Below are 27,189 nucleotides of genomic sequence, written 5' to 3'. Positions count from 1 at the left end.
TAATTATTCAAACGTGGCAGGTAAACATCACTTAATGGGTGCAATTGTAGGATTACAAAATACAAGAAAAATATAAAATAAATCAAATAAAATAATAATAAAAAACATTGTTAAGAAGTATAAGTGTGTTATATAGCAGTATATAAATAAAAGAATATGGTAATCTCGATAGGACAAGTTTTATCTTGAGTTAATACAAGCCAATAAAACGATTACGAAATGTCATGGATGATTTGGGACTTTGACTCTCGAAAAAAACGAATGCAACTGAATGACACACCTCCGATTGTCAAGGAATAAAGTATAGGTTTGTCATGTTTACTTGTATATGTGGTATCTATCCCAATGCATGTTCTCATATATACGTACGTATGATTTATTTGTATGTATGTGTGTGTACATATGTTATATACCTTATTAGTAGAAAATAATTATCAAAACGATTCATTTCCGTTACTATGATCAAATCCAATAACGACACACTGTATAAATGATTATATACAATACATTGATTTTTCTATCATTTTTTTTTTTTTAATTTTTTTTTTTTTTTTTCATATCTTCTCTGATTATTATTTTCAATATATACAACAAATCGACGCAGGTTTAACTTAATGTCAACTATTTGTCTCTTTGTGTTCTATATGGGGGGGATGGGGGGATATCGTGTTCACCTTGCCAGGCAATAAATGTTTCTTTTTTTTTCCTCAGTGATAAAAGTGTGCGTGTTGGTGTATAATGGCACTTGAGGATCTGCACAACCGGTGTTAAATGGACGTTACGAGTAGTATTGTGTCGTGTTACTCACAAGGTTACCACTATCCATCACGATTTATGACGCTTTCTGTATATATTCTTACGTCAGTGTAAAGGAAAGAGAAAGAAAGAGAGAGAGAGAGAGAGAGAGAGAGAGTAGAAAGAGAGAGGTGAAAAAAAAAAAAAGGAAAAAGAAAAGAAAGAAACTACCGATGCTTATACTACCAGGTGGAAGAGAACTGCTCGAAGGTTGATCACCAACGATCAGCTGATCGTCTCGTCCCTCAACCGTGTTCCGTACGTTAACCCTTTGCAATCTTTTGATTTCGAACCTGACTCGACATCTTTCTAAATATACCATTATCAATTGTATATATATGTGTGTGTGTGCATGCATTTTGTCCTAAAAAAAAAAAAAGAAAAAAATAATAATAAATAAATTTATTATATGTATATAACAAAATATAATTTGAAAGTAATTTTAAATAATTTAATAATATTATAAAATTAAATATATATATATATATATATATATATATATATAATATAAATAAAAATAAATAAATTATAATATATAAATAATTTAAAAATAATAATAATTAATAATTAGAATTAAGTATATTGTCAAGGGGAACGAACATGTAGGGGGGGCCTTCGGGGTAAACACCCTAAATGGGTATACCTGAAAAATAAACTTCTTCTTCTTCTATAATAATAATTAATAATAATAATAATAATAATAGTATCAATAAATAATATAATAATATTATAATATTAATAAATAAATTAATATATATAAATTAATATCATCTGTTCAAATTTTGTTTTCTTCATTCCCTTTCTTTACTGTGATTATCGAATACAATTTTTGGAAGTAACGATAGATCGTTTTGAAATTGATCGATTTGTACGATTTTCATGTGAAACTTTTGACAGACGGTGTGTGTGTGTGTGTGTGTGTGTGTGTGTGTGTGTGTGTGTACACACGTTATAAGATACAAAGTTATATGAGACATTTGTTAAATTCTTTATTACTCTTTCTTTCATTCCAAATACAAAGGAAAGTAAACGAACTTAAAACACGAATTTTCGAAAAGTGAGAATGACTAACCTAAGAAAGAGAAAGGAGTGGAGAGGGGGTGATACAGGGGGGAGGGAAGGAGGAGGAAATACGAATGAAAAATTCTCCTTGTGTCGTTTCAGAAAATTGTTTCTAACTTCGGTTGAACTGAGTGCTCTGGAAAGTCGAGAAGGCATTTTTACTTTTTTTTTTTTTTTCAAGCGAATTCGATCGTACGTATAAACGTTAGTAAAAGTTTTATGTGTTAGTGTGCGTGCGTGCGTGTCTATGTTTGTGAAGATAAATATATATGTATACGTAGGTATGTGTCTCGAACTTAAAAATAAATTCGGCTTTTAAACGCTTTGCTGCACTGAGATTTCGAAGTCAATTTCTCGAAATACTACGAATAGATATATACATATATATATATATGTATATTATTTTTTAATTTTTATATTAAATAGAAAATTAATTTATTAATAATATAATAATATTGTTATTATAATATAATTTTATAATAATAATTATATATAATAATTTTATAATATAATATATAATAATATATTATTATTATATATTTATTTAATAATAATATAATTAAATAAATATATATATATATATATATATATATATATATATATATATATATATATATTTGTAATAATATATTTATAATACAATTTTTTTAATTATTATATTATTTATTATTATTTTTATTTATTATATTTTATATTATATTATTATTATTATTATTATTATTATTATTATTATTATTATTATATATTATTAAATATATAATTATTAATATATTAATTTCTATATATTATTATATTTTATTTATTATATTTTATATAGTATTATATTTTATTTCTATAATATTATTATTAATATATTAATTTCTATTCTAAAAAAAAAAATAAAATAAAAATTTCTTATTATAACGAATAAAATTCATAGAAAATTATATAAAGAAATGAAAAATAAAAAAAAACAACAAATAAATCATACAATAATTATAAAAGATGCATAGAAAAATGTAATTGGTTATTTTAAAATTGTACATCACACATTAGGCTTAATAGATTTATCCTTGATATTTAAATGATATTATAATGTGTTTAGAATGTAGACAATTTTCAAATAAATCCATTAGTATATTCTAATGACATAGTTGATGCGTTATTATTGAAAAAAACTTTATTTCTAACTAAGGAATTAAACAAATATGAAAATAACGTACATCTTCTTCAAATAAAAACAATCTCTCGATATGAGAATCAATTTAATACTCATTTAAATCAAATTCATTTCAAGTATGTTAGTTTAGATTAGAATGTTTGATTTACCTTAATTGATTGTTTATATTAATCGAAGAAAATTCATATTGTAGTTTTAAAACACAGACGTATTAACTCGACGTACCATTCTCATCGAAATTCCTTGTTAGACTGGTTCAATGTAACCTATGAAACTTCTTTTGTTGATTACTGTTTGTTATGACTTTTAAAAGGATAACATTTATTTATTACTCATATTGTTTTGGTTATATATCTTCGAAAAGTCATACAAACAATAATAGGTAAAAGAACTTTTCATACGTGACAATGAATCAGTCTAACAAGGAATTTCAATAAGGAAGGAATCACATACATATATATATATATTTATAATGTTTCAATAAATTTCTAATAAATGAAAAATTTAAATAAATAATTAAAAATTTATAATAAATAATTAATATAATCTAATAAATATATTATTATTATTAAATATAATTAAATTTATTATATAATATATATATATATAATAATATAATTAAATCTATCTATCTATATCTATCTATCTATATATATATATATATATATATTTATAATGTTTCAATAAATTTATAATAAATGAAAAATTTAAATAAATAATTAAAAATTTATAATAAATAATTAATATAATCTAATAAATATATTATTATTATTAAATATAATTAAATTTATTATATAATATATATAATAATATAATTAAATATATATATTAATATGTATATATATATTATTATGTAGTGTAGTATATTATTGTATATATATATATAAGTCGAGTCAGCAGTGGCAATGGCAATTGTGTTGAGCGCATGATGGAATTCGTGTAGAATGACGACACAACGATGAAGAAGAAGACAACGACGACAACCATGAGAATAAGAATACAAAAAATAATAATAATAATAATAATAATAATAATAAGAAGAAGAAGAAGAAGGGCGAGGACGAGGTCGGTGTTCCGGGTGTACGCGGTGCGTCTACCAAAGACTGGCACGCGACTTTCGTTTCGCAATGGTGCAACAACACAAACGAATAATGAACAAGCCTCGAAAGTCAACGTTTGAAAATCACGATCTTGCTTTTACCAACTTGCTTACAGTTTCGAGATACATATGCTTGAAAATAATAATCGTCGAGTATAACCGCAAGCCGATATTTATCTTTATATTCAATGTATATACGTTTATGATATAAATGTGCGTATGTATTCAATGTTGAGAGTGTAAGTGAGGAGTTAGAGTTATGTTTAATTTTTTTTTTTTTTACAAATGTTTATTACAACGAAAAAATCAAACAGAGAGAGAGAGAGAGAGAGAGACAGATATATATTAATATAACTATTATATTTATATAACCATTTAATAGTTTTCTTAATTTTATTCAAATATCTGTAAATTCGTGTTTTGTTAGTATATATTAAAAAAAAAAAAATAAATAAATTGTAGAAGATAAAAAAAACTAGATTATTAAAAAAAAAAGCCTGAAAAAGAAAGAAAAGTAATCTGTATTTAATTGAATTTTAATGAATCCTAACGATTGAATAGAAAATATTACCTGTTAATGAGATTAGATAAGTATTTTATTATGCAAAAGATCGAAAGCGTGTGCGCGTGTGCGCGTGTACGCGCGTTAGTACAAACATTAAAATTGGGAACAGTGATTCTTCTGATACGAAGAAGGAAAAGAATCAAAAAAAAAAAAAAAAATCAAAAGAAGAAGGTTTTAACTATGAAGATGTAACACGCTTCCATAAAAAAAAAAAAAACAGGCACGTATCCGTCGAGTTCCATCGTCCCACTTTCATTGGGTGTATTCACGGAAGCATCGTGACGTGCCTTGAAAAACACGGATAACGAAAAACCTCGAAAGAATCTTACTAATACTTATTAACGTATACACACACACACACACATATATATATATATATATATATATATATATATATATATATATATATATATATAGTCGATGCATAGTGTATATTATTATATTTGATGTTATTTATATTTTATCTGTAATCAGTGGTCTTCAAATTTTATTTTTTTTTTTATTTTTTTTGCTTTTTATTTAATTCTTATTCGAGTAGAAATATTTAAAAAAAGAAAGTTAAATTTTTATAAAAAAAAAAAAAAAACAATTACAAATATCTTATCTTAATATATACAAATTACGTGTCACGTTGTTTGTCCGCAATGGACTTTTAAACTATTGAACCGATTTGAATCAAATTTTACACACTGTATGCAATTTTATTCAACTTGAAAGATAGGACAAAAAAAACAAAAATTATTTTTCTGAATAAAAATAAATCTGAAGAGATAGGACGAAAAGATATAAAGATGATGATATTAAAAAAAGAGAGAATTAAAAAAAATAAAATAAAATAAAATAAAAAAGAACGAGCCTTCGAATTGAAGGTATTATATATATATATATATATAAAACGCACGTTCTCTCGATGAAAAATAAAAAAAAAGGAAAGGACGTGAGATTTCGTTATCGCGAAAGGAACTCACAATCAAACAGACAGACAGACAGACAGACAAACGGACACTCGTGTGCCACGGTGAGACACGTTTTGAGCTCGAAAGCGTTCGCATAGAGAGGTGTGCTTGGGACCTAATTCCGCGCTCTCGATTACGCTCGCGACCTTGGCTGCGTACGCAATGCATACAAGTATCGTTTCTCTCGGTTTCTCTTTGTCGCTATCTCTTTCATTCTCTTTCTCTAATCAAATATCTATTTCTCTATTTCTCAATTTTCTTTATTTATCTCTCTCTCTCTCTCTCTCTCTCTCTCTCTCTCTCTCTCTCTCTCTCTCTCTCTCTCTCTATCTCTATGTTTCATTCTTTTTTTTTCTCTTTTTGTTAAGATTAAAATTCTTTGAAAGATTATTAAGATAATGTATATGAAAGATAGAAGTTTAAGTAGTTATGTATTTTAATGCTTTCATTTGAAAATGTGAAAAGTGATAAGTAAATTAATGATTAAATTAATATTCAGAGTCATTTAAATTTTATATTTTCTTTTTTTTTTTTTTTTTTATTATTGTCAAAGTATATTTTAGAATATTGTATCTAATAAATCAAAAATATATATTTTTATTGTAATGATATATTTATAATAATACATTGAATTATACATATATATATAATATTATAATATTATTAATAATATTATTAATTATATATTATATGATAATATAATAATATAATAATATAGAATATATATTATTAATATACGTTTATTAAATTAATATTAATTTATAATTTAATACATTAATTTACAAATTTTACATCATTTTTCTATAACTTCTCTACAAATTCATATTCAATAATTAAATTATCATAAATGATAAGAAACAAATTTCCATCATAAATTTAATCCCTTGTTGCAAATCATTGATTTCCTATATTAATTCTTTATATTATAATACTAATCCCTATAATCCTAAATCGTTATATACTTAACTCCTTTTAACAGAATTACCTTCTCCAGAAAATAGAAAAAAAAAAAAATAGAAAAAAAGGTCGTAGAAATTTCTGGTCTCCCTGAAGGCTTAGAAAGGAACGATAAGCAACATGACAGGCAAACGGTACACAATCAAACATGTATACCTAATACATACACATATACATAGAAACGTATGTACATATATATACATGGATAATACTATTGCATGCATCCTATTCCATCTTGTTTCAATATCATTTCAATATCCAAGGTGATCGTAGGCGAGAAAGAGCACGATCGCGAATGCGCGCTCGCTCGCGGGCCCACAACTGAACGTTAATCATTGCAACACAGGCATGAGAGATCGCGGTAAACCAATTCTAAGGTGCAACAAGGTGGTTGGTGGAGCGAAGGACGTGTAGGCGAGAAGCTAGCTTAGCTAGGTAGCAACCAGTATAAGAAACACACACTAACTAACAACTTTACGTCGTTGTCTCGTCTTGCATCGTAGTAGACAATTCTACACGTAAATACTTACATACGGTACAGGTACGGTACGATACGGTATACGGTACCGTATAATACGTAAGTACTTAACTTGGCATTACATATATATATATATATACATATACACACGTATACAATATACATGTGTACACGTATTGCACTTTTACATACGTAATAATATCAGCAAAGGATAGAGCAAAGTTAGCGTGGCCAGTTCGTCCTGCGTAACCGATCGCCATGTTGTTTCCAAACTCGAATTCAAGCCTGCACTTTGCCAAGAGAAAGGAGAACTACCTGTCGTAACCCTGACAGCGTAATGCTCCCGTAGCTTTATGACGTTGTTCCTCGATAACAAAATCATTTTTATTTTGTTTTTTTTTTTTATCATATTAACACCGCCTGGAATTCTATGAGGGGGAAGGGGGGGGGGGGAAGTTTATTATTACTTCTTCGATAAATTGTCATCTGAATGGATCGAAGATTTTCGGGGCCCCCAATAAAACGTTGTTTCATCTGTACTACGATAAATCAATGATAAATCGACGAATCTTTTCAAAACAGATTGATGAGGATTTTAGTTTTATGATACTTGTATAAGAATATATTTCACAGATAAGCAAAATAAAAACAACTTACTCGTATCGATGATGTTAAGAAGAAAAACGGGTATTAATTCGTAATAAAAAAAAAACAAAAAACAAAAAAAAACGTGTAACAACAGTAACAGCCAGTAGCAAGAACCAACCAGTAGCAGCAACAAGCTCATATAAACGTCATATATAAAAGAGAAACAAATAGTATGATAGAATATAGAGTCAGCCATGATGCGTTTAACGCTATGCTCAGAGAGTGGCCATCCGCGATCCATCTTGCGTAACCTATTTACCGGCAAAGTGGTACGAGAGAGTACATATGACATAATCCGGTGCAGCAGCAGCAGCAGCAGCTACACGCTCCGCGCTTAGATCCGATCTCTCCGAACACTATTTTAAAACAACCTACGCGGGCGCATGCGCACCCTCAAACTCATACGGACGCGCATCGTTGCGCAATTTCGCTTCCCTGTACTACTACTCTACACAAACACACGTGTATGCATGTGCCTAGGACTGAGGAACGCTGCTCTCTCTCTCTCTCTCTCTCTCTCTCTTTCTCTTTCTTTCTCTCTCTGTCTTATAATGTGGTATCGCGTGAACGAATACAACGAGAGAAAGAACTTTACTTTATCAAAATGTTATTGTTCTTCTGCTGTTATTGTTGTTGTTGTTGTTGTTGTTGTTGTTGTTGTTTCTTTCTAATCATTCGAAAAAAGAAATATTTACAATAGTGAAAATAAAATTAAAAAAATGAAGTATAATTATATATTATGACATTTTTCTTGACGAATTATTAATAATAATTTGTGAATATTTATCGTATGATTGATAATGTGGAATTAAATATGACGGAAAAGAAAACATGTCGGCTATGTAAGTACAATATCAAACAAACGAAACTATTTCTAAAAATTAATTATTTTAAGATATATATATATATACATATTTTGATCAATTTTCTTTTATCAATTATTATATTGAAAATTTTGTTGACATATCAATTAATTCAATTGTTGTATTTAAACTACGAAGATTAAATGTGGAAATAAATATGGCGGATAAGATCGTATAAGCCAACGTAGGAGTATGAAACAACCATCCAAATAACAAGGAAATTTCTCAATACTGAAAGATAAGAGAGAGAGAGAGAGAGAGAGAGAGAGAGAGATGGAAACGTATTCGTGGTAACCTTGAATTCCGAAGAGTGAATCCGACCACCTGTCGACGCGTTTAGACGAATATCCAACGCGCCATTGATCGCAGATGCTAGAGTCGACCGAATGTCGGCCATGATGGCGCGCGACACGCGAATTGAAAGAACTCGGCGGCATTCAACGGAATTTAAAAAAAAAAAACTACCATGAAAATTTCATCGGAAAAAAAAAACAAATAATACGAGAAACAGTAAACGCAATTTACCAAAAAAAAAAAACAAAAAAAATATATCGATCGAATAAACTTGATAATGATAATGAAATATTGAAAAATAAGATAAAACGAAAGAAAGAGAGAAGAAGAAGAAGAAGAAGCTTAAGAAATTATTTTTAAAATTGATAAAAAGTACACAATTTACCGGAAGCGTTAAAGTATCTCTTACATTGAAAGATAACATTTGAGAAGTTCTATCTAAATAATAATACTTCTCGCACGTGCAATAAATAATACACACGTTAGCTAATGTAAACAAGGCACGAATAAACAAATAAATAATAAATGAACAAACATATAACGCAACATTAATTAGAGATGATAAAAGTGTCGAAATACAATTTTCGTTTGATTCACTGAAGAACTATTATTATAATTACTCAATAGTTTACTGGCCTCATTTCATTTCGTGTTAAATCACTCATAGTTGAACAAACCCAATTAATCCATCCCACCATATATACTCGGAACACAAATATATACTACACACGTTTCTATGAACGTATAATAAGGAAGAAGAAGAATAAGAATAAGAAGAAGAAGAAGAAGATGACGAAGACGATTAAGTGAAAGAACATAAAGATGAAGATGAAGATGAAGATGAAGATTAACAATTATCCGACCACGCGCACTGCAGCGAACAGTAAGAGCAGCATTTCAAAAGTAAAGCACTGCATTTTTGTCTCCATTTCATGGTTTTTCAAAGAATATTATAATAAGACATATTGGTCTGCACGATCGACCCCCTTTCATATATTTGTCTACATTGAAACGAGTAGAATCTCCCCGATCGATCGGACACCGATTTACATTGAAACAAGGGAGATCTTCCCGATCGGTCGACCAAGTGTTAAAATGAAAATGAATTGAAAAAAAAAAAAACACAAAAAAAAACAGTAAGTATAAGAATAAAGAAGAGATGCAAAGTTTGTGTGTTGGTGCCGGTTAAAGTTCGGTCAGCCGGTCAGTTGGTAGCTGGGGGTTTTCTATCTTTGGATCCGCGCGTACGAAGTTGCGCGTCTTCTTTCTTGCTCAATCGGCTCGAACTCGTACCGTACTGTTGGTGACCAGTGTGTGACACCGTTAAACGCGGCCATTATTTCGAATGCGCCTGCCACCGCCGCCGGGCCCGGATATTTCCGTGGCAACCGTACATAGTGAGGAGGACGTACGAAACCCCACATCGATGTCGGTTTAAATGATATCTTCTTCTTTTTTTTTTTTTTTCCCCGTTTTTTTTTCCTCATACTCTTTTTACTTCCTTTACTTTTTCTTGTCCTTCCCTTACTTCTTATTGTTTTTGTTTTTAATTTTTTTTTCCAATCTTTTTACCAACGTTTTAACAATTTCCCGAGATAATTGTTCAATTCTTTGTTTAACACTTTGTAATTTTGTTATCATCTTATAATTACAATTATTCTTCATGATCATACAATAAAATAATACTCATTGTGAATGTATAATTATACATCGTTATCAATTAATCGATCCTTATCTTTTGTCACTCACTTCCTTGTCACTTCAAAACAAAAAAAAAAATAAATAAAAATTACGTTTTGAAAAAAAAAAGAAAAAAATGATAATAAAGTAGAACAACAAAAATGGGGGATTAAAAAAAAAAAAAATGAAAATGGCGTTGAAAATGTGACTGATTATCCGTTGGATGCGCGTTCCTTACGTGGTTATACCACTCGGTGGCGCGTATTACGGTACGCTTCTATCCTTTACAAATCTAGCCGCGCCCACGTAGCGGTATCGGGAGCAAAACGTGGATATATTTCCTTGCCACGCCTGACCAAGCGCAACACGCAACACGCTAAACACGCTACACGTTCTTACTTAATATTCCTCTTCCACGTTTTACGCGATACTTGCACACGTTGCATTTATCACCACCAAACTTTGTTGCATCGCACCACCGAACGTGCCCAAAGTCCTACCTTCCATTATCACAAATTATTGACAGCAAATTTTTAATATCAATTTTATATGTGTATATACATGTGTGTGTATGTGTGTGTGTGTGTATAAGTGTATATAAATGTGCATAAAGAAAACAAAATTCCCACTGGAATGAACCACGCGAGTCAATTTGATTTCCAATCGAATGATTTACTTTTCCCCAGAAAAAAAAAAAAAAAAAAAAAATTCCAAATTCTTATGATGGTTTCTCTTTGAAGTGAAAATTTCTTTAAAATAATCAGGGTGATTTGATAATCGTGAAACGGAAGAAACTGTGATTCCGATAAGACAAAAATAATTCATTATTCATTTAAAGATTTTTATTTAAGGGTTATCTAGGTTCTGTAAGATTCTTTCAATAGATGTCACTGTATTACAATTTTGATTTATATAATTATTTATAACAATCATTTGTCAGAATCTTGTATATTGTTTAAAGGTTGATATAACATTTGCAGATTATTTTTGTTTCCTTTTTTTACTTTATCGTTTCACCCTTACACTTTTGTTTTCTTTTCTTTTCTTTCCTTTTAATTCTCATTTTTATCATTCGCTGAATTATTCATTCAATTATTTATGATGATGTTAGATGCAAATTTTGTGTTAAAAAAAAAAAGAAAAAGAAAGTTAAGTATTACGTTTCTTATTATCAACGATTTATTACAATACACAAAAAAAAAAAAAAGGTAAGAAAAAAATCTCGTTGCTTTTTATGTATTGTTTAAATATAGTCTGCAAGGTCGGGAAGCCTTCGATTATAAACGGTATCCGCGTTATTGGATAAAGATTGAAAATAGAAAGACCATAGAAATAATGAATAAATGTATCTTCTATCAGTACGAATTATTATTTCAAAATAATAATATATAAACATTAATATAGAATATTATTATTAACACACACAATAAAAATATTATATATAATATTAAAGAACGACTTCGTAGCTCGATGCTAGAGTAACAAGTTCGTACACGCGGTAATCATGGGTTCGAATCCCCCGGCAGTCGCGAAAAATAAAGTATATATATAAATTAAAAATAAAATAATTTCATATTATAAATATTATAATTTAATATTAATAATTATAATATAATATAATATATAAATATAAAATAATAATAATAATATATAAACATTAATATAGAATTATTATTATTAACACACACAATTAAAATATTATATATTATGTTATAATATTTAATATTATAATATATATATATATATTAAAAGAAAATAATTCTATTATAAATTATTACATTTAATATCACTAATTTATATATTTAACATTAATAAATATAAAATAATAATAATAAATAAACATTAATATACAATATTATTATTAACACAATAAATATTACAATTCGATCATAGAATTATTCAAAATTACCTTGTACAATTACACACACAGTATCATTTATACGTATAATAAATTAGTATACAACATGTTTAATACCTGTTAATAATTAAAAAGAGAGAGAGAGAGAGAAAGATGTAATAAGTGAAGAAAAATCATTGATCTATGGTGGAATGGAAAGGTGATTTTGTTCGATACTGGAATCGAGAAAATTCCAAGGATTAAAAAAAAAGATAAGTGAACAGATAAATCCAGATCAAGAAAAAAGACACAGAGTTAGATAGACATAGAGTGAGCAAATAAAAAAAGAGAAAGAAAAAGAGAGAGAGAAGGGGGAAGGGATAAAGAAAGATAGAGAGAGAGGGTGGTTGGAAACACGACGGTACATGGAACAGCTCTACAGGTGAGAGCCCCAAGTCCAAGTGGAACACGCGTTAACGCAATATCTTTCCATACCTCCGTTAGGTAGCTCAGGCGTGACCACGCTTATATTTCGTGGAAAATTAACGCATAGTAAAGCCGCTGAATAGAAAGAAAAAAAAAAGAAAAAATATAGTAGATAATTATCATTACAGACAGAGAGACAACTATGTCCGGTTTCGATTTGAAACATATTAGTTTAAGTTATCATTTTATTTATTTATTTATTTTTTATTTTGAAGTGAACATTTCTTTAGAATCAGGGTAATTTGAAAATCGTTAAACGGAAGAAACCGTGAAACTGATGAAACAAAAATAATTAATTAATTAATTAATTAATTAATACAAAAATTCGATATATAATTTTTATTATATTAAATTATAATTTAATTATTATATTATTAATTATATTATAAATTTAATTATTATATTATTAACCCATTGACTGGCAACTACGAGATTATCTAAAATATAATATCGAAACTTACACTTAGATTAAAGAAAAGTTAAATATAAGATAAAAAGAGAGAGAGAGAGAGAAAAAAAGAAGAAGAAGAATAAAAAGAAGAGAAAGTTTCATTGATAAATAAACTTATAGTTCAAATTCCAAAAATCGAATTTCATTTTCGTTGACCCATGAACGATTCACGTATGCACAGATGATACATTAAAAAAAAATATATATATATATATATATATATATATATATAATACTTCCGTTGAACTGCAACTTATTGTTAATAATGGTCACGTACGTAAAATCAAAGCTTACATTAAAGAGAGAAAGAGAAAGAGAGAGAGAGGTGAATGTAAGATAAAAAGTGAGATAGATAGATAGAGAGAGAAATAAGGAAGAGGGGAAAGTCGAAAGTCGAAAGCGCTTCGTTTCGAACGGTGCTTACATCACTAGGATGTAGCATTGAGAAGTTTGCTAGTAAGAAAAAGGAAAGAAAAGAAAATCCCAGAGAGCCGGCCGCGGCCTCCTCCATCATCATCCTCCACCATCATCCTCCTCCTCCTCTTTCTTCTCTTTCTCCTCCTCCTCATCCTCTTCCTCCTCCTCCTTCACCACCGCCACCAACACAACCCCCTTTTCAACTCTTGTCGTTCCCGTGAGTGCCGCGGGTAACAGGCCGGCGTGCACATGCGCACAACGTAAATGGGCCACACGCTCGTCGCTCCGCTTTAGGAACGAGGTCACGAAAATTAAATTTTCTGATTAACGGCACGCACACGCCCGGGAGTGTGTGTGTGAGTGAGAGTGAGGAAAGAAAGAGAGAGAGAGAGAGAGAGAGAGAGAAACAGAAAGATAGAGAGAAGAGATAAATGATAATATACAGTCAACATCTTGTTCTTCTTCTTCTTCTTGTTATTATTATTCTTTCTTTCTTCTTCTTCTTCTTCTTCTTCTTCTTCTTCTTCTTCCTAATCTTACCCTAATCTTAACCTAAATTTTACACAAAAATGTTTTCTATTTTTAGAGATCCAATTTAATCCATATATATTTTCTTCTTTTTTTTTTTTTTTAATCCCGCTAATTTTTTCCAATTTAGAAAAGTTGGCAGTGTTGATCGTATATCATCTTCTTTCTACTTAATTCGTCATGATTTTGAATAATACTTTTACTTGCATTTACTGTAAAATTAAATTGACTTTTTTTTCTTTTTTTTTTTAAATTATTGAAATATTTTATTTTATTTTGTTTTGTTTTTTGAAGTACCTTTTAATAACTCGATCAATGTGTATATATATATACTATCTTAAGCACTTGGGTTCTGTTTTTAACGCCTTAGAGAAATGTTATGCTGAGATCATAAAAGAAAAAGAAACATATGGATAGAGGGAGAAAGAAAGACAGACAGACAGAGAGATAAAGATAAAGATAGAGATAGAGATAGCACGCGTATGCTGCTTTGTCTTTAAAGTTTCAAACGTAGTTCTTAAAGATACGCGATGCAACTCGATGCAACGCGATATTGTGCGCGTGCGAACCCAGAAACAAAGATGACAAGAATCGAGAGCGAGTTAAAAACCACAGTGGTGATGATGATGATGATGATGTTAGTGTTGGTGACGTGATGTGATGTGATGATGATGATCGCTTATTTTCGAACAATTGAAATTTACTGATTGACACATTTAAAATTTTGTCTTTTTAAATAATAAATATTTGGAATATTCAAACACTGTTCATTAACACGTTCACGCCGGCGCATACCACCGGTGGCCCGCGCTAGACTGTCCCATCGGGCGGCGCGTACCACCGGTGGTCCACCTTGGTCCAAGTTTGAACAAGCAAAAATTACGCGCCGTCAGATGAAGCGCATCTTAGTTTCGATAGCCGCCCCCACAGCGCAGACACTGAAGAAAATCGGCGCCGGCGTCAACGTGTTAAATAATATCTTTTCAAATATTAATCTGCTATTACTTTGATGTATTATGAAAAAGATTATTATTATTATTATTATTATACAACGTGAAAAAGTCTAAATTATATTTGTAATAAGTAAATCTTAATCATTAAAAAAAAGAAAGAAAAAGAACAATGTGCATGCAAGTACACGAACGGTGTAATTTGAAAGTTTCCATCGATTTGGAAAGAGAGAAAGAGAGAGTTCGAGTTGCAATCTAACGACACACAACAACAACAACAACCAACAAATTGAATCCTTCAACCGTGGCATATCCGTGTTGGGTTTTTTTTCAATGACGTAGCTAAAACGTCATCGAAAAACAATTGTAAGAAGGAAACAAATCGTTGATAGGTTGAGAAAAGTTTACCCCCCCCCCGTTCTCTTCTTTCCAATTTCATTTGATTTCTTTTCGTATCTCTGTTTCTTTTCTTTTCTTTCTTTCTTTCTTTTTGTCTGACTATGCATATAACATAAGACAGTTACTTCCGTGCATCGTTAAGCGCGAGTTAACCCGATTAACGAGTTCTCTCGAACGTGCGTGCACGTTCTTAATCGGATGAAGGAAAGCAAGCACAAGAGCTCTCATCGAGAAGGTTTAGCGATCGAGCTACTCGCACGTCCGACCTGTCATCGCTCAAGCGTGTCTCTTTGGAAGCTTCGAAAGGAAAAACCGCTGCTGAGTGAGAGAATCGAATGAAAGATAGTTTAAAGAGAAGAGTGAGAGAAAGAGAGAGAGAGAGAAAAAAAAAAGAGAAGAATCGTTCGATGCGCCGCGTTGCTGCGGTGTGTGACCCGCGCATGCGCGCAAGCGCGTCAACTCGCCGGGAAAACCGGCGAGAACGACGATCTAACCGTTCGAACACTATGAAAATTTTTTAAATATTTTCAACTAAAGATCGATTTTATTATCGGATTTAAAAGAACTAATCAAATCTAATCTAAAATCATTTTTAGAATATGTTAAAAGATAATAAATATATCTATATATACATATATAAGAATATTAATTAATCTAACGGTATAAAGTTATAAATTGTTTGATAATGACGACATAGAAAAAAAAAAGAAAAAAGAAAAAGGTTTCATATGTTATAATGAGAAATGTAATAGTAATTAAAAAAAAAGTATATGACTCACCTCTTGTCCGTTAGGTGCAATGATAACTTCAACCTCGTCTTCACGGTGCTGAGTGACCTCGGCTTGTATCTCCCTACCGTGGTAGGTTAGGTAAACCTTCTGACCGGGTACGAGGCGTGCGCCGGTGACGGAACCAAATCCGGGTCCTATGAGGTCACGGTCGGAATATTCGGTACTTGGACTCGGTGGTCGGCCTCCGGGCACCGAGTCAAATCTAACGGAGTACCGAGTCTTCGGTGTTATACTCAAACCAGACTCGGACGCCGCCGATGCCGGCGTTTTAACGGCGTGTATAACACCGCTATAATATTTGCCGTCCTCACCGGGCGCGCACACCCTCGTACCGATTATACTGCGCTTCGCCAGTCTCTTGCCCGTCGACATTATTCGAGCTCGAAGCTTTTTTCTCTCCACTCTGCCTGTCGGCGACAATATTACGTAGAACTGAATTTTGAAAGATTTTTATTATACCTTTTTCGTTAATTATTTTCTATCTTTCTTTTTATTATATAGAGAAGGATATATATATATGTATATCTCTCTATATAATCATCTATCTGTTTCTCTTTTGATCACTTATAACACAACAAAACACACTGTGTTTCTTTAATTATCTATCTATCTATCTATCTACCTCTATCTCTTTTTCTCTCTCTCTCTCTCTCTCTCTCTCTCTCTTTCACGTTCGACTTAACACACTCAACTTATTCGAGTCTTCGCGCGAAGAACTCACTCGCCCTTCCGCCTTCCGTTTGACGCACCACTCTACCCCCCCTCCCCCTCCCCCGTACACGAGACACACTACCACTGCGCGCTCTGTTCTTCTCTTCCTACTTCACCGAGACCTTGTACACTTCTTTTTTCTTTCTTTCTTTTATTATACCACACTTATCTATTTCTTCTTTCTCACTTTCTGTTAATTGTTTTTCTTTTTTCTTTTCTATCTTTCGAATTAACTGACACACGAACTAAACAAGTCCTTCTCCTTAAGACCAATTCCACTAATATCGATTATCAATGACGATTTCGTTACGATCCGATGATCCACATGACGTAACGCGATCTCGATCGACTCGAGATCGATTTAGTGAAATGAAAATATGTTAAATTTGAGAAGGAACGATCCAGTATCAGTAATAACAACAGATCGAGTAGAAAAATAAAATGAATCGATTTGATGATCGATTTGTACGCACCACCACTCTCTCTCTCTTCTCGGCGATAATTAGGCGAGAGCGTGCGTGTGTGCGTGCATGCGTGCGCGCGCACACGCGGCCCTTTAAACGGTGCCACGACTAGCGTCGTAATTTTCTGTCGTATGGACGACGTAACGGAAGATACCCTCGTCCTCGCCGTCTCTCTGATTAATATTATTATTATTATTGTTGTTGTTGTTGTTCTTTTTCTTATTGTTGTTGTTATTATTATGATTACTGATGGTAATGGTGATGGTGTTGGTAGTGATGGTGGTGGTGGTGGTGGTGGTGCTGCTGCTGCTGTTGCTTTCGCTGTCAGTGCTCCTCGTCGTCACGCCGTCCTCATGTTCACACCGGCACCTCGCGATCGATTTCACGTCGATGTACTTTCGCTCGCACCTAACCAACGACGGCATAATACGTGGAAGCAACACACTACACTCTCTTCGCTCGTCCAAAGTACGCGGCTTTAAACTCCGGCAAAAATGATTATGGAAAATTAACAAAATAATATTATATACATATACATATCTATCTATGTATACATATATAGATATTATGTATGTATGTATATACGTGATGCCGGTAACCGGTTGGAAAATAATACAGAAGAACAGCACACAACACAACAACAACAACAACCAACTCGTACGATGTTGTTGATAAAAATCGTTAACGATAAAGAAAAATGGAAAGATTAATCGTAGTAACAGTAGTAATAATGCTAGTAAACAACAATAATTAACTGTGACGCAAGAGTATAGAACAACGACACTAAAAAAAAAACAATTACGACGACGATACCAAGAACCGATGATGATGAAGATGATGATGGTGGTGGTGATGGTTGATTGGTATTATCTCGATACGATATGGTTTTTATTCACGCGATGTCTACTAACATATGACGCACAGCTGAGCGGCCGGGAAGGACTGAGGACAGACAGAGCCGTACGGCTTTCACTGCGCCGGCCGGCCGGCCACCCGTCTGCCTTCCCCTTCCCTCTCCCCCGAAGGAAAAACAGCTGATAGATAACAACAAAGGCACGTGACCGTTCGACTCAACGCCATTGGCCAACCGCTCTGACCTACTTACTCCGATTGGCCGAGCGAAGCGAGTAAGAATCGGGGAAAGGCTGGAACGCGAGCGCCTACCTCCCTCGCTCCTTCACTCGCACTATTTTCCTCTCTCACTCGCTGACTGAGACCCTCCGAGCTCCGTACCTCCTCCCCGCTAATGGAAACCCCTTCCCGGCCTACCCTACCTCTCCTCTTCCATCTCCCTTCTCCTCGCCATTTCGTATCCCTACTCCACACCCTCCTTTCATCCTTGTCAATCTATCTGTCTCTCTCATACTTTCGTACTCTTACTAAGCTCAACGTATTAACCCAACGAGACAAAACTTTCGAAAATCAACATCTTCAGAATTACAATCTAATAGATTTCATTTTTCTTCTTACTATTGACAATATTATTTCGAAAAAGATTCATATTTCAATGTACTTTTTTTAATATTCGATATTTAACATGTGAAGGTTTTCTCGATCAGCTGTTGCCATCGCGTTCGCGAGGCGGCGCATCAGCTGTGTGGACGCCGGTGACGAAACGAGGACGGCTTGTTTAAAGAGGAAAAGAGAGAAGAGAAAATGAGAGAATGAAACGACACGCGCGCCATTCGAGTAAAGAAAAAGAGAGATGCTCTTAACCGACCGTCGCCCAAAGAGATGCTTATTATCGACGCTTTCGAACTGATACCACCAAATCTTGTTTTCTCTTTTCCTCTCTCTCCCTCTCTTTCTGTCTATCTATCTATTGAAATCAATGATGATTTTTTTTTCGATGACAACGACAAAGATCTTTTATTTATTTCCTTTCCCTTTCCCTTTCCCTTTCCTTCCACCTTCCGTCTTCCCACGTCCATTGTTTCGTTGCGTTAACTTTGTGTCCGTGATAATGCGTCACGTTTAGATCGTGTTGCGTATTTATTTATCGAGGAACGCAGAAACGCGCGCGCCACACTCGACGGAGACCGACACTAGCGCCGCCCCCTACGAACTATCCCGGGAGTCCCCCACCGTCGCTAAACGCGTCCTACGCCATACCGTTGATCATTGCTTTCGTCATCCCTCTTTTCTCTTTTTATTTCTCTCCTTCTTTTTACTCGTTCTCTTTCTTTCTATTATTCCTCATGCGACGTTCAACGTGGGCGACTGAAATCGAAACGCTTTTCGCGATGACGATCGCCTGGTGTGACGAAATCGCGCGAAAATGTGCTTTAAATCAAATGAACGATGAAATTAGAGGGAGTATGTACGACCGATAGAATGTCTATCTATCTATTCTCTATCTCTTCAATTGCAAGTTTACATTGATGTAAAGATACAAACAAATACGCGTATACATTATTATGATGGTCTATCTTTTAATGGAATTTGAACGAATACATTTCTTAGATCAATTCTAAAAAAAACAAACAAATCATCTTTAAATTTTAGTTTACTCAATGTATCGTTAATATACTATTTGGGTTCCAAAAAAAGAAAATACTTTCTCTACTTTAAAATAACAGAGATTTAAAATGATTTGAAGATGATTTCTCTTAATTTTTTATTTATTTATTTATTTCGAATTGAACTATGGGATGCATTCGTTAGATAAAATTAATTCATATAATCAAAATGACAGAAAGATTGAAAACAAAACAAAAATAAAACTCGATGAACTATTAAAAACATTATTATTAATGTCATTCGTTTAATTGTTTTATAATAACAAGTAACAACTTAAATGTTTAAATTATGATCTAACCATAAGCCTTTGAAATCGATCAATTTCTTTATTCTTTTCAAAAGACCTTTCTTTTCGATGTATTCTCGAAAGTTCAGAACTTCGTGCAAATGACGAGTATTCTCGTCATATTCACGACAAATGATCTTCCTAGAAACTTCCTTCAAATTAAATGACACTACCCTCCTTCACTACACCCCTTCCTCTTTTTCACACTTTCTCTTTCTTTCTATTTCTTTTTATTTATCTTACATCGTAAAAAATCTTGTTTAAATTACAGTTTTAAATAAAGACAAAAGAAACCGAGAAAGTGATCAAAGTTAAAATGTATTTTGGAATTTGAACTGTGTTCAATAATAAACAAAAGAAAAACTTAAGAGGTTTCTTTATAATCTAATAAATATTGTACGTGTACGTGTACGTGTACGTGTATACATGAATACTTTCGTGTGCTCGCACATATATATATATACATACATATATATATTTACAATACATTTGTATTTATTTATGTATAAATACAAAATTTGGGAGAGGCTTAATTAATCTTAAACATATCGGACATATTACATATCTAAATACATATACAGTATATCAATAGATGTGTGTATATGTGTACGTATAATATATATGTAACCGAAGAGATAAGATTACGTTTCTATCGCGAGTGTTCCTCTTCTCGTATATGCCACCTCTATTAATCCCTTCTCTTTCGTTCTATCGCGCTACAAATCGTGTCGAGCCGTAATAATGAGACAACAAAGTATCTTCTTACGCTTCTCTATTCCGTGAAACTCGATATGACTTGCCGGATAATCGCAAGTTCGCGTTTTTTCGCGATACTTGGCTTAATAATCATTATCCTTTTCTCTTTCGTTCTTGCTGATTATTCTTGTTCGGTTCTCTGTGATTGTGACAACTGGTACGGTTTGAAACGTGCCAGGTGTGTTGGACAACGTATTTACAGTATTCATACCGGTGCACCTAATTTTATCCAAGCTTTAGATCTATCGAACAATTCGATATCTTCTTTGGGAAATAATGAACTTGCAGTAAGTATAAGAAAGATTCATTTTTTATATGATATTCGCGCAATGATGATAAGGTTATCTTGTATTAAAACTATGAAACATCCTGATTGTTTTATAATTCTACTGACTTGTTTTTCCTATTACGTATTTTTACGTATTATTTTTTAGGATGCAGGTTTGACAAATTTGAAATATTTAAATTTGTCATTAAATGCAATCAGTGATATTAGTTTGGAAGCTTTCTCTAGGATCACCAAACTGACTGTATTGGATCTTTCAAGAAATCATCTTTATCATCTTTTACCAGATATCTTTCTTGAGAACAAGAATCTACGTGTATTAAAGTTATCCAGGAACAATTTTAACACACACGTACCAAAATTGCAATGTCCATGGTTAACGGTAAATACTGTATACTCTGTTGTGTAAATCTTCGGACACATATAACATAAAATTCCCGACGAATGAATCATATTTGTATAAATTCATTATAATCTATGGGTAATTGTTTATTTAGGAATTGGATGTGCACTCGTGTCAAATCAGTCACATACCTTTGGACACGTTCGTTGGACTGACTCATCTTCGATACCTCGATCTTACAAACAACTTGATGATTCAGCTAGATAACGCTGTCCTTGAGCCCTTGCAATTCTTAAGGAAACTATCGTTAGAAGGGTACGTTGACATCTTCAACCTATTTTATATGTATGTTCATTGTATGTAATATTCCATTAGTTCTAACTGTCAACTAAATTAGCTCAACGACTTTAGTCCGAAATAAACGGGAATGAACTTTTATAAGGTAATAAAAGATCGCCAATTATCATTGAAAGAATCTCTCGTTGCTTTATCCTAACCATTGTATGCATTGCGATCTACCTTACCGACTGAAACGATAACGTAACCTTAACAATAACATACATATCTAATTTTTCTTAGAAATCCATGGTCTTGCAATGGAATAATATACGAACTGGAAAATAATCTACGTTCGAGGCACGTGGAATATGACCCAATTTGCAATAAAACAACAACGCTAGGGCCAAAGAAATTTGAGAAGATGATATTGAAGCCATTGATAGATTCGAAAATTCGCACGCATTCTTCGAAGGATTATGTGAGATTTGAGGAAAGTCCGAAATGTAATAACGACATTCAAAATTCGTCTAATACTTCAACAATTAACGATTTACAAATGACTTATAAAAAATACTCCTCCATGACGCCATATTGGTTTTTAATTATGGGATTTTTACTTGGCTGTGCTACCGGAATTTTAATATGTTATTTGTATTCGTTAAAAAAAATTCGTATATTGCTGTCGCGATAACAATTATCGTGCTCATACGACATACGACGATTCTCAAAGACTTTTTTTACTTCATAATCAATGGCACGTAGCAGCAGCAACAGGGCCTACGCTCAATTCAAGTCAAACAATATCCTGTCCAGGTACTCCACCGCCACCGTATCGTGACGTTATGTTACGACCGGGACTTTATAGAGCCGCAACTCCAATTTAAATAACAATACTACCGGATACGGTACGTGATCAAAGTAACGTTAGAGAAATAAATACAAAAAAAAAAGGGACTCCTTTATATTACGCACACCATCGTATAATAATAATAATTCATGTCAATTAATAAATCGATTTATCGTGCTTTCATCATGGCAGTATATTACACGGGCAGATTGACAAGTTTTGAATTCCGACAAAAATAACACATTTATTATTTTTAAATGACAATTGACCGGAAAATAACTTCTTTCCATGTTAGATTCAAAATTTGTCAATCCATTTACATATGTTTTTCTATTTCGTGCATATTTTAGAACAAAACAATTCTAATAATACGAATAATCAAAATTTGATTAAAAAAAAAAAAAAAAAACGAAGTAAAAATGTAACAAATTGAAGAGATAACACATTCGAGATAATTACAAGTATTAAAATCTAGTCCCCTAAGGTTATAGTTTGTTATTATAAATTAGGATATATTATTGTAATAATTATTTATTTAATATTTTATTTCTAAAAATATTATGATATAAACAATATATATATATATATACACAGGAAAATGCATTTAAATCGAACCATTTAAATTTATTCATTATTTATGGTTTTATGGACAAAGTTTTACAAATAAATTTATTCTATTTAAAGTAGCGCAATTAATGATAAAATTGTTTTTTTTTTTTTTTTTTTTTTTTTTTTAACCAAGATTTTGAAACAATCATTAATTCAAATTGTTATTAAAACTTTTAACACACGTGGTTTAATATTTATTTATTTATTATTTTTTTTTTTAATAAAGAATTCATTAAAAAAGATTGTGCTTTAAAAAAAAAGTAATAATCGTCAGGAATCCTCTTGAAAGAATAACCTTGAGGATTTGTTTTATAAAATTATAAATAAGAAAATAATTATTAAATATTATTATTATTAATTGACATGAAGAACTCGAAAGTTTATTGCCACAAATACCAAATCTCGCCATTGTTCCCGTCCCTGAACGCAACCCTATCCATTTGCGGTCTTCCTATCCTATTTCTTAAAGATCCCTTCTAACATTGTCCTCCCATCCTTGTCTCAGTCTACCTAGTGGTCTTTTCCCATTCGGTATACCGATCAGTATTTTATACACCATTCGATCCTCCCCCATGCACCACGCCACGTGACCATCCCCATCTTAATCGACGTGATTTTACGATTTAGTCCGGTTGATTGTAAAAATAGGAAAATAATTAGATGAATAAATTGAAATGGCTCACCTTGTACATATATCTAATATATAAAAACGATTAAATATATCTATATATATACACACACACAATATCAGAATTGTATAATATTTTAAAAAGAAGAATTATATATATATATATATACACACTATAAAGAGGACAACAAAAAACAAACAAACAACCTAAAGATAAAAATAACATAAAATATAAAATCAAAATGAGAATACAGTATTATTAAAATACAAGTGTGATGTGAAAATCTTTGGTAAAATGTGATATCATTGAAAAAAAAATGTGATGTTATCTCAACTCGAAAATTGTGTTCCTTCGTTAGTCCCTTCTTCTTCTTCTTCTTCTTCTTCTTCATTCTAACGAATCTTATCGATGTTGCTGTTTCGTAGGATTGTCGGAAGAAATAACGATCGATCATTGCGTCCCACCAACCATATTAGTCTTCTTTTTATTCTGAGACATACTCTCAGCGTAATTTTTGCAACTGATCAATGCAATTATGTTATCCATAACATCGCTATCGTATTTCATACCACGAAGATTGTTGAGGAGGTTAGTGTTTTGATTATAATCAGACGATGCCAAATTTGCCGGTAAACTCATTCTTATTTCCTCGACAATACCTTTTTGGATTTCTAATGTTAAATCGAGCCGATAAAGATTACCATTTGGTGCTGGTACATCAAATGTTTTCGTAACTGTAAAATCTGGAGTTCTACCATACGTCCATTCCCACGAACTGAATTGTTCCCTCAATTTATCGATACCTATGGTATAATCATTTATTATTATTATTATAATATTAAAATTATTGTTTGATTTTACAATGACATTTGATTCATTCAACATCTAGCTACCTGGGTACCAATCCTCAGTGGGATTGATCATTTGAAAACCTTTTTGTTCTTGTATATGATCAGAGCCGCCATCTTCGAGAACAAGCGGCTTTGTACGCAGATATTCCCAACCTACGGCATTAACCAGCTTGTCTATTGTAATCTCGGAATTAACTTCCGTTAGATTTTTTATTGGCGAACGCAAAGACGTTGTAGCATTTGTTTTAATTCCAGTCTGTAAAATTGATCAAACATTTATTAATAATTTCATTTTCTTTTGTTTTAAATATGTACACAAGAAAAAAGTGAAATATGTATTTGTTTACCTCTTTCTTCTGAAGACTCAAACTCAACAAAGTTTTATTAGCAGCTACTAAAAGTGTACAATGGTGGTAAGCATTAGGTCGTCCTAATTTGGCTGCTGTACCAGATACCTAAAATATTATACAGTACAAGGCTTTGTATAAAATAATAAAGAAATAACATTTCGATTATCTTTAAAGACGTTTTAAAATAACCGCCATTTTTATTTGACTATAACAATTATCTATATATATATATATAATATTATTACTTAAAAAAATAAGGAAGCAATAAAAAAAATCTAAAAACATGTTTACAATATACAGATATAATGACGTCACAAATACAAAATACAATATTTTATAAACGTCTACGTTAAGATAATGTAGAATTCGAAATATTATGTGAAATATGTTACATCAAAAGTAATATACCTTATATTGTCCTTCAACAACAATATCATCACGTTCGTTAACAACAGCTTTTAATCCCCACTCTCGATATAATGCTCTAGTGATAATATCCAAATTATATCTTCTATTATATCTTTGTTTCGGTGTGAAAAAGGAAAGATTGAGATTGCCATTGTCGTGATAAACAGTACCACCACCACTATTACGACGAACCAATGGTATATTATGTTTCTCCGTGATACCAGTATTACACTCAAGCCAAGGATTTTGATGACGGCCAATTACCATGCATGGATCGTTACGCCACAATAACAATATATGATGATTCGTGAAGTCGAAATTACGATAAAGCCAATCTTCTAATGCTAGATTGGTGAACACATCAGTGGATTGGGATATGAATACTGACTTCCTGATAGTATCGTTATTTGAACCGTTCTGTCCATGGTTTACATTGAAACTCGATGAGACCCATTTTATTTGGAATTTCGTTCGTTCGAAATTATTCCAACGTGAACAGAGAACACCTTTGCCGAGAATTATTCTACCACACTTGTTAATCAAAGACATTTTGTCTCACTTCCACTCTCGTATGTGTTCACCCAGGTGACTTTTATTTGTCAATTTATCGACGGTCGGTAAGTGTCGGTAATTGGAATCTTTCTTTTTTTGTTTTTCTTTTCTTATTTTTATTTCTCTCTCTCTCTCTCTCTTCTCTCTGTTACGTTGGTAAGACAGAACACTGTTGATGGTTATTCAATTTTTCTTCTTTAAGATGAATTATACATCATTAATTTATAATAAAAATGTCAGTCTTATAATTAAACTAAACACGAACGTCAAGGTTTCTTTTTTATATATATTCTTCTTATTCTTCTTGTAATATTATATTACTACCCTCGTAATTCGAGTTTAGAGATTAAACAACAGCCTTGTAAAAGATGTATTGATTTTTTGTTTGTTTGTTTGTTTGTTTGTTTGTTTGTAAAAAATAAAGTAACAATTATCTCTTTGTCTCTCTTTTACTCTAATGAGTTGTATGTGTCAATGTAACGTCGGATTGGCTCGCCGTAATGGAGATTAAATAGTCGTGAAGAGCAATGGTTTGATGTAACCACTTCCACGTTTGATCCAGGCTGTTGATGCGGTACCGGATACCCAGACAATCTCGACAATCCTTTTGCATTCCTCCGTGTGCTGACAGTTTGAAAGAATTAAATTTCAATAGCTCAAAAAGAAGATAAATGTGAACACAGTTGCACGGTGTTTCACGCGTAAAAATTTGAATTTGTTCGAAACAAAAAAAAAACAAAAATAGAAAGAAAGAAAAGGACTAAAAGAAACGATTACAGTCACTTCACAAAATTACCAAAAAAATATATACGCGTGTACATAGACAAAAGTGAATTTCCAATCGTAGAGATTTGAAGTTTCACGTGAATTTAACAGAAAAGGA

At 31.8% G+C, this 27,189-nt stretch overlaps 3 protein-coding genes across 4 annotated transcripts in view; 1 reads left to right on the top strand and 2 right to left on the bottom strand.

The window, feature by feature from the left end:
* The window catches only part of Glut4EF (Glucose transporter 4 enhancer factor), a 112,789-nt gene extending 92,733 nt beyond the window's left edge, over positions 1-20,056 (bottom strand). The window contains exons 1-2 of one of the 2 annotated variants that reach the window (XM_015316387.2): positions 17,838-20,056; positions 16,404-17,763 (exon numbers count right to left, since the gene is read on the bottom strand). In XM_015316387.2, coding sequence (XP_015171873.1) covers positions 16,404-16,787 — 384 coding nt within the window. In that variant the 5' untranslated portion in view covers positions 16,788-17,763; positions 17,838-20,056. Of the gene's footprint in view, positions 1-7,978; positions 8,027-16,403; positions 17,764-17,837 lie in introns of those variants that run through there. The other variant, XM_089178207.1, reaches the window with a different exon arrangement.
* Positions 20,057-20,882: 826 nt separating this feature from the next.
* Positions 20,883-23,661, top strand: LOC107064093 (uncharacterized). Its single transcript, XM_089178208.1, is given in 5 exon segments — positions 20,883-21,439; positions 21,587-21,820; positions 21,936-22,096; positions 22,361-22,699; positions 22,701-23,661. Coding segments are annotated over 5 exon segments (1,230 nt in total). The 5' UTR covers positions 20,883-21,187; the 3' UTR covers positions 22,945-23,661.
* A 715-nt stretch (positions 23,662-24,376) lies between these two features.
* On the bottom strand, positions 24,377-26,752 carry Lipt1 (Lipoyltransferase 1). Its single transcript, XM_015316357.2, has 4 exons — positions 25,755-26,752; positions 25,344-25,451; positions 25,039-25,252; positions 24,377-24,948 (listed from the first exon to the last, which is right to left on the bottom strand). Exons 1-4 carry the CDS (start codon positions 26,301-26,303, stop codon positions 24,596-24,598), a joined length of 1,224 nt encoding a protein of 407 aa, XP_015171843.1. The 5' UTR covers positions 26,304-26,752; the 3' UTR covers positions 24,377-24,595.
* Between the last annotated feature and the right edge of the window lie 437 nt (positions 26,753-27,189).

This window comes from Polistes dominula, unplaced genomic scaffold, assembly GCF_049000335.1.
Source record: "Polistes dominula isolate Pdom_NZ unplaced genomic scaffold, Pdom_raw_medaka contig_77, whole genome shotgun sequence".
Lineage (NCBI taxonomy): Eukaryota > Metazoa > Arthropoda > Insecta > Hymenoptera > Vespidae > Polistes > Polistes dominula.
The sequence above is the reverse complement of the archived record's forward strand: the minus strand, read 5'-3'. Positions and strand labels throughout refer to the sequence as shown.

Coding starts and splice junctions, on each gene's coding strand:
- Lipt1 (XM_015316357.2), bottom strand. CDS start 26,303: ATGTCTTTGATTAACAAGTGTGGTAGAATAATTCTCGGCAAAGGTGTT. Junction 25,253..25,343: donor TGAGTCTTCAGAAGAAAGAG/GTAAACAAATAC, acceptor TCAATTTTACAG/ACTGGAATTAAAACAAATGC. Junction 24,949..25,038: donor CACTGAGGATTGGTACCCAG/GTAGCTAGATGT, acceptor ATTATACCATAG/GTATCGATAAATTGAGGGAA.